The sequence below is a fragment of the Alligator sinensis genome, unplaced genomic scaffold (assembly GCF_000455745.1).
Source record: "Alligator sinensis unplaced genomic scaffold, ASM45574v1 scaffold760_1, whole genome shotgun sequence".
In the NCBI taxonomy this organism is placed as follows: domain Eukaryota; kingdom Metazoa; phylum Chordata; order Crocodylia; family Alligatoridae; genus Alligator; species Alligator sinensis.
In genome coordinates, this window is record NW_005841989.1 from 2,743,649 (window position 1) to 2,750,205 (window position 6,557).

The 6,557-nt window shown below is 41.0% G+C and overlaps 1 protein-coding gene across 2 annotated transcripts in view; it reads left to right on the plus strand.

Moving 5' to 3' along the window:
- The window catches only part of EI24 (EI24, autophagy associated transmembrane protein), a 41,542-nt gene that overhangs the window by 24,151 nt on the left and 10,834 nt on the right, over positions 1-6,557 (plus strand). For both annotated transcript variants that reach the window (XM_006021356.3, XM_025201285.1), the window contains exons 3-5: positions 2,333-2,478; positions 4,883-4,943; positions 5,899-5,965. In XM_006021356.3, coding sequence (XP_006021418.1) covers positions 2,333-2,478; positions 4,883-4,943; positions 5,899-5,965 — 274 coding nt within the window. The remainder of the gene's footprint in view (positions 1-2,332; positions 2,479-4,882; positions 4,944-5,898; positions 5,966-6,557) is intronic.

Sequence of the window (6,557 nt, forward strand, 5' to 3'; positions counted from 1 at the left end):
CTCGTCCTGGCAGGGGGCTGGGCTGGGCTGGGCTGCGCTCAGGGCAGGGGGCGGCGCTGGGAGGGTGGTTGTGGGGCTACAGCAAATTTTGGGGTAGCTGCAGGTTCCCCCCCTTCTTCCCAGCGCTGCTACCACTGCCCCCTGCCTGGAAGAGCTCAGCACAGCCCCTGGCCCCAGCAGTGCAGTGCCTGCCTCTGCCCCTGCCCCACTCCCTCCCTCACCACCGGCGGGGGAGCAGATCGAGGCCCCACTCACCCCAGCCCCTGCTCCTGCCTGTGTCCTGCTCCCTCCCTCACTGCTGGGGCCTTGATCTGTGTCCCACCCCCAGCCTTTCCCCTCTCCCCACAGACTTACCTGCTGCTGATCATATAAGAGTGAATTTACCTTGTGTATAATGAATTTTGGGTATAAAAAGGATCATCTCATAAGAGCAAATTCGCATATACAGAACCTGCAGAAAGCGAGGGGAACATGTAGGTGATGCTATCAAGTAGTATAAACCCCAAATCCCAATTTACTGTCAGGCCAGAAATGCCTTGTACATCCTAAATATTTGTCAGTAATTATTTTATTGGCCTTATATGTAGTGTGAACCTAATTCATTAAAAAAATAGGACTGAAATTTTTTTTTATTTTTGCAAATAAGAGAAAATGGACAAAGAAAAAATGGGAATGGTTTGTAAATAATGGGGAGTCAACAATAAGACAGAAAGACAACTTGCTTTTTAACATCCCTTTTTAAGATGTCAGAAATACTCATTCTTTTAGGTCACTAGGGCACTGAAATTAGGTGTGTTGATGTATTTGAACTTTGGCTGAAGCCGACAGCATTGACTTCCTTTCCTGCCTGAGGAGTGTCATTGGCAATCGCCCAAGTGCCCGTGTGAGAGAACAGTGGGAGTTAAAGGGAACATAGGACAGGAGGCCAAGATGCGCCTGGCAACCTCACTGTCTTTCTTTGAAATCAAGTTCTTGAAAGAACGAATTAAGCTAAAGGACAATGTTGACACAAGAAGTAGAGGGATAAGGTGATGATGAATAAAATTAGGCTGGAAATTACGAGGTTTCTAACAATTAAGAGAATGGTGTTTTGGAACAGCTTTACAATAGAAGTAGTGAGGACAAGAAAACCGAACTAGTGTTAAGGTAGAGCTTGATTAGTTTGTAAAAGGATTATATAACACAGGGCCAGCAACAGCCAGGGGACTGAACTCTGACCTATGCCGTTTCTGTTTCTAGTTCTATTTTCTACCTCAGACTCACAACTGTAACCTCTTATTCCACCATCAGTCTCTCTAACGGCACTCTGTTCCCACTGTTGAACCTGGTCAAAGTTGCATTTAAAACGAATACCATAGAAGCAAAACATTTATTTTTACTATGTGGCAAAATGACTGTCCCAGGAGCATTCCCCCACTTCCTTGTTTATTTATCCCACTACTGCAATATGCTTTCTTCCCAAAATTATCTATCTATACGAGACTATAAGCTCCTTGGCAAAGGAACCACAAGGCTCCTCCTGTACACGTGCAGGGAGGCTGCTCTGACGTGCTGGAATTCCAGTAATCGAGTCTGCTGGAGTGTGGTGATTACTGCGCTCCAGCAGACTCCAGTGTCATGCGTGTCAATGTCCCCGCACTGAAAAATGGTGGTGGGGTGCTTTAAACTAAAGTTTGTTCAAGCTTTTGTTCAGTGTCCCACTGCCATTTTTCAGCACGGGGACACTGATACACGTGACACTCTGGGCACTTTTAATTAGCATGGCTCTTGGTGCTGTGCTAATTAACACACCCCCCCCCGCCCCCGGAGCATGTCTATAAATGCCCATACTGTCTTACATTCTTAAACCATCATGCACATCCGCAGTGTTTTGCAGCTGTCTTTTCTCAAACCTATCTTAAGTAGAGAGATTTACACTGAAAGGGAGTACCGGACAGCTTGGTTCTCTAAAATGGAGATTTTTGTTATTTTTCCAAAGGCTGCCAATTCAAGAAATGTTTACCTAGAATTCATTTTCATTGCATTTAAATTTATTTTGTAATTCATACTTTGCCCTGCAGAATTTGTAGCCTAGAGCATCATTTTAGTATTATGTGTATTATCAGAAAAACAATCCCGCTGTTTTCACTGTTCCCAACTGAATGAATTGTACAGAAACAGATTTGTAAAATTCCTTCAGTTTCCATTATCTAGAATTCTACCAATAATACAGATAACTTACTAATAATACAGGTAACTTGCATAAAGATGGTTTTTAAAGTGACAGCAGTCATTTTAACATTTCCTTTTGAAGTAAGTTGAGATGATATGTGTTACATCTTTATGTCTGCAGGGAATTAAGGACTCCATCTGGGGGATCTGCACAATCTCTAAACTGGATGCCCGGATCCAGCAGAAAAGGGAAGAGCAGAGAAAAAAGAGAGCAAGCAGTGCACTTGCCCAGCGGAGAGCACAGAGTGATGAGAAAAAGCAGGAGAAGTGAGTACATGAACTTGAGTGTCAAATGCTTGAGAATTTGCTTGTGGACTCTGTCTGCCACCTACAGAGGACAGAAGATCATTTAGAAACTTAGTGATTTGGATCTCAGGTGGCAACAGACATCATCTAATTTCCCATTTGTGCTGCCTTAAAAATTTTCACGTGGCAGGGAAATCAGGGGCACAGCGAAAGGTCTCTGCCACTTTATTGCAGCAGTCGTCTGTTACCCTGTGGCACTTTCCCAGCTGCCCCAAACCCGCACTGTGATAGGGGGAAAAGTGCTTCCCTGTGCAGCGAGCCCCAGGCGGGCTGGGCAAAGAGAACACCTGATGTTCCTCTCTGCCCCAGACCCACGCTGGGTAGCAGAACACCCAGCTTTCCCTGCTGCTCCAGACTCATGGTGTGGGGAAAGTGGAGAAGGAGATCACACCACCCTTTGTCCCACACCACCAAGGGTGGGACAAGGGGCGATGTGCATTTTACCCAGTTAATCTAGCCTCAGAGGTCTCAAATGAGTGGAAAAACTTGGAAATCTGCATGAAACTTGGAACAATGTAGTTGCAAGGCAGTTTGTTCCTCCATAAATGTGCATTATTTTAATTGAGTCCAGGTAAGAGGTAATTTGAGATAAGTGAGGATTTAAGGCATGTAAACTTCTACTTCTGTCTACAAATGTGAAAATTTTCATGCATTTGGGTAAAAATACCCAAATGAAATACCCCCCCAAAATTTGGGAGAGACCTTGTTCCCCCGAGCACTACCAGGAGTAACTAGGAATAACAGCCATAAGTTGACTGAGAGTAGGTTCAGGCTGGACATCAGGAAGCACTACTTCACAGTCAGGGCGGCTGGGATCTGGAACTAACTTCCAAGGGAAGTGGTGTTTGCTCCTACCCTGGGGGTCTTCAAAAGGAGGCTGGATAATCACCTAGCTGGGGTCGCTTGACTCCAGTACTCTTTCCTGCCATGGCAGGGGGTCGGACTTGATGATCTGCTCAGGTCCCTTCCAACCCTGCCTACTATGAAACTATGCCCATATCTTTAAGAACCTGTAATCTGAAAGCCAGTAAATCTCTGAAATATGTTTGAAAATAGTTTACAAGTATAACTGCATTTATTAGTGAACTTGCATTGAAATCTAAGAGCAATAGATATAAAATTTGTTAAAGGAACTGATTGCCACAACATCTCATTGAGGCTAAGAGTTTAGTGAGATTCAGCAATTGTATATGGATAATGAGGGACACATATCCTAAAGTTTGAAGGTTTATTAAGGTGATGGATACCAGAAGCCTCTAGGATGGGCCCCTTGTAGAGACGGGATACTGACCGCATGGATTACCAGCCTGATCCAGTTTTGTAATTCTTATCTTCTCTGGCTGTTCTGTTATGGGATCTGGGGAAAAAGCTCTCCCTATACAGCTTTGCCCTCATACTTCTAATCTGATCTGCGGGCCTCTTGCAGTCCTGTGTAGAGCATCTACAACAGCAGTTATTTCCCAGTCATATCCTGTTCAAGGATCTGGGAAAATATCTGCTGAAGACTAAAAGGATATCAATAAACATATTTCCACTGGAGATCAAAATAGAACCATAGCCCCAAATTATGACAGTATTTGTCTCAATGTGCTAATTAATATTGAATTTATTTTTGCACTAAACCGGGAGTTAACATCTTAGATCAGTTAATTGAAACTGATTTTAAATTAATGTCTAGAGACATGTTTAGCACCTTGTGTGAGACACTTTTTTTGTCTGGAATGATTGCAAAAGTTAAAGGTCTCTGAAATTTCATGGATTGGCTTTTTTGAAAGGTTTTTTTCCCCCCTAGTGTTAGCATGTGCAAAAAAGGTTTACATCTTAATGTGATTAAATAGTCTGTCCTGAGATTACAAATATTATAACTAACAGGTGTTGTTGCTGTGTATATCCACACTTGTTCTGATTTTAAATGCAGCTTTAACTTTGAACTTCTGGGGTTTCTGATTCTTGTTTTTTGAGATAATTACAAGAGCCCTGTACATTCTTTTATCCAGAATTACAGCTACAAACTCTAATCCCATTTTCCACTTGTTTGGAAATTGGGATTAGTTACATGATCTTTCTGATATCCAGCTTTAATCTTCTTCCTTCTGTGGGAAATTTACTGGTATATTTGATTGAGCATATATTATGAGTATGCACACAGATACACGCCCTCTAAAATTACAGTGCTTCAGACTTAAATTCTGTTACTGGAATTAAGTTGGAAACTTACTAATGTAGTAGACAATTTGGAAATATGTATCTAAAGTATGAGAGAGAAGGAATTTCAGTAATATATGATGTAGGAAGTAATTTATTTTTTAAGAAAAGCAGCTAGAGTTGTACAAATCTCATGTATGTGTGTCTTATTGTTCTCTAGTGAACCTCGGATAGTAAGCCGAATTTTTCAGTGTTGTGCATGGAATGGAGGTGTATTTTGGGTAAGTACTTCTTTTTGTTAGTACCTAACTTAAAAATGTAAGCACTAGTTAAATCCAGTGCACTGTTTCAGTGCTTTGGTGCTTTCAAGGGTGCTATGTTGGCTTGGCTGCCCTGCCAAATTGGAAGGCATTACGAATTGTGAGAGAAACCAGTGAGTTTGAGTCTTGATTTTTTTATCTAAAGGGACCCTACTTAGGATACTTAAATGAGCTCTTATACCCCTTAAACAGACCAGAATGTTAACCTGGAGTCTATTTTTTAAGTCCCTTTCTTTGTTCCAAAGTGATCATATGGAGTCTACTATGCTACTCCAATGAAGTCAATATTACATTTCCTCAGCTCTGTTCACCCAATAAGTGTTAATGGGTTGGTGGGGTTTATTCATCATTATAGTGGATGTTTTGCAGTTTAATTAAATTGCTTTTCTGTTTTCATCTTCCATTAGAGACTGTCGTGATATGAAAGGAATCAGTGTGGAAATATTGATAGGGAACTGCTCAATTATATATTTTGGTTGTATTTAAGTAGAGCAGCAGTTTTTTGGTGCTCTGCACTGATGAATCATTATGTTTAATTTTTAATACATAGCCTGCAGACACTGCCATTAAGCAGAATGAAATATCTGCATGAAATTTGCCTTAAATCTGTGTTTACAGATCTCTCTGCCAATATATCAAAGTTATTGACCCTGTTTGAGGGTGAAGTAGTTACATGTCAGATACAAAACAGACTTTCTGTTGGTCATACTGAACGGTTTTGGAAATGTCAGTGAAATGAGGCAAGAGGGTGCCTTCAGACAGTGTCCTGCGTGAAACAGATGCTTCCAGCATCCCATATTTAATCTCTCTGGAACAGATTGGGTTGATGAGTAGATATAGTAGTAATAGAAATAAATATATGATCACTAGTACTAAAAACTTTTTTTTGTTTTCCATGTTGTCTTTTTTTCTGTAGCTTAGTCTCCTTCTGTTTTACCGAGTATTTATACCTGTACTTCAGTCAGTTACAGCACAAATAATTGGTAAGTACATAGCTTCTTTTTTAAAAATTGCTAGTGTAACAGCCCACTTCTGGGTAAACGATTCTCTGGTATCTGCATAGTCAGCAGAAGAGGCCATGCCACCATGTGCTCTTCCTCATGCTTGTCTCTGCTTTGAATTATTTTCTTCTCTTGGGGAAAAATCCTTAGAGGTTGAGCCTCTACAACTCCTATGGACTTGAGAGAGGAATGTGAATGTCTAGCACATCTCAGTATTTGGCTTAGCCATTGTAGTATGCTCTCCTTTTCCTCTTGGTTTTGTGTGATGATGTTGCTTTATCTTTTTGAGTGAACGGACTCACTGGTTGAGCTTTTCAGTACCTAAGGAATTCGTGTGTTTGATTTTCAATAACATTAATGGGAATTGATTATCCAGATTTCTTGGGCAGCTCTGAGAATCTTAGCTAAACTTTCTTGCCTTTTATTTTTCTGCTATGAAAATTTACGTGCCAATCTTATCATACTAAACAACATTTAACTGTATTACAGTGAGTCTATTAACATTGTTTTGTATTAAACAAAAAACCAGGCAGATGGGTAGTTTTGCTGCTAACAGACTGGAAAGGGGAAAGAG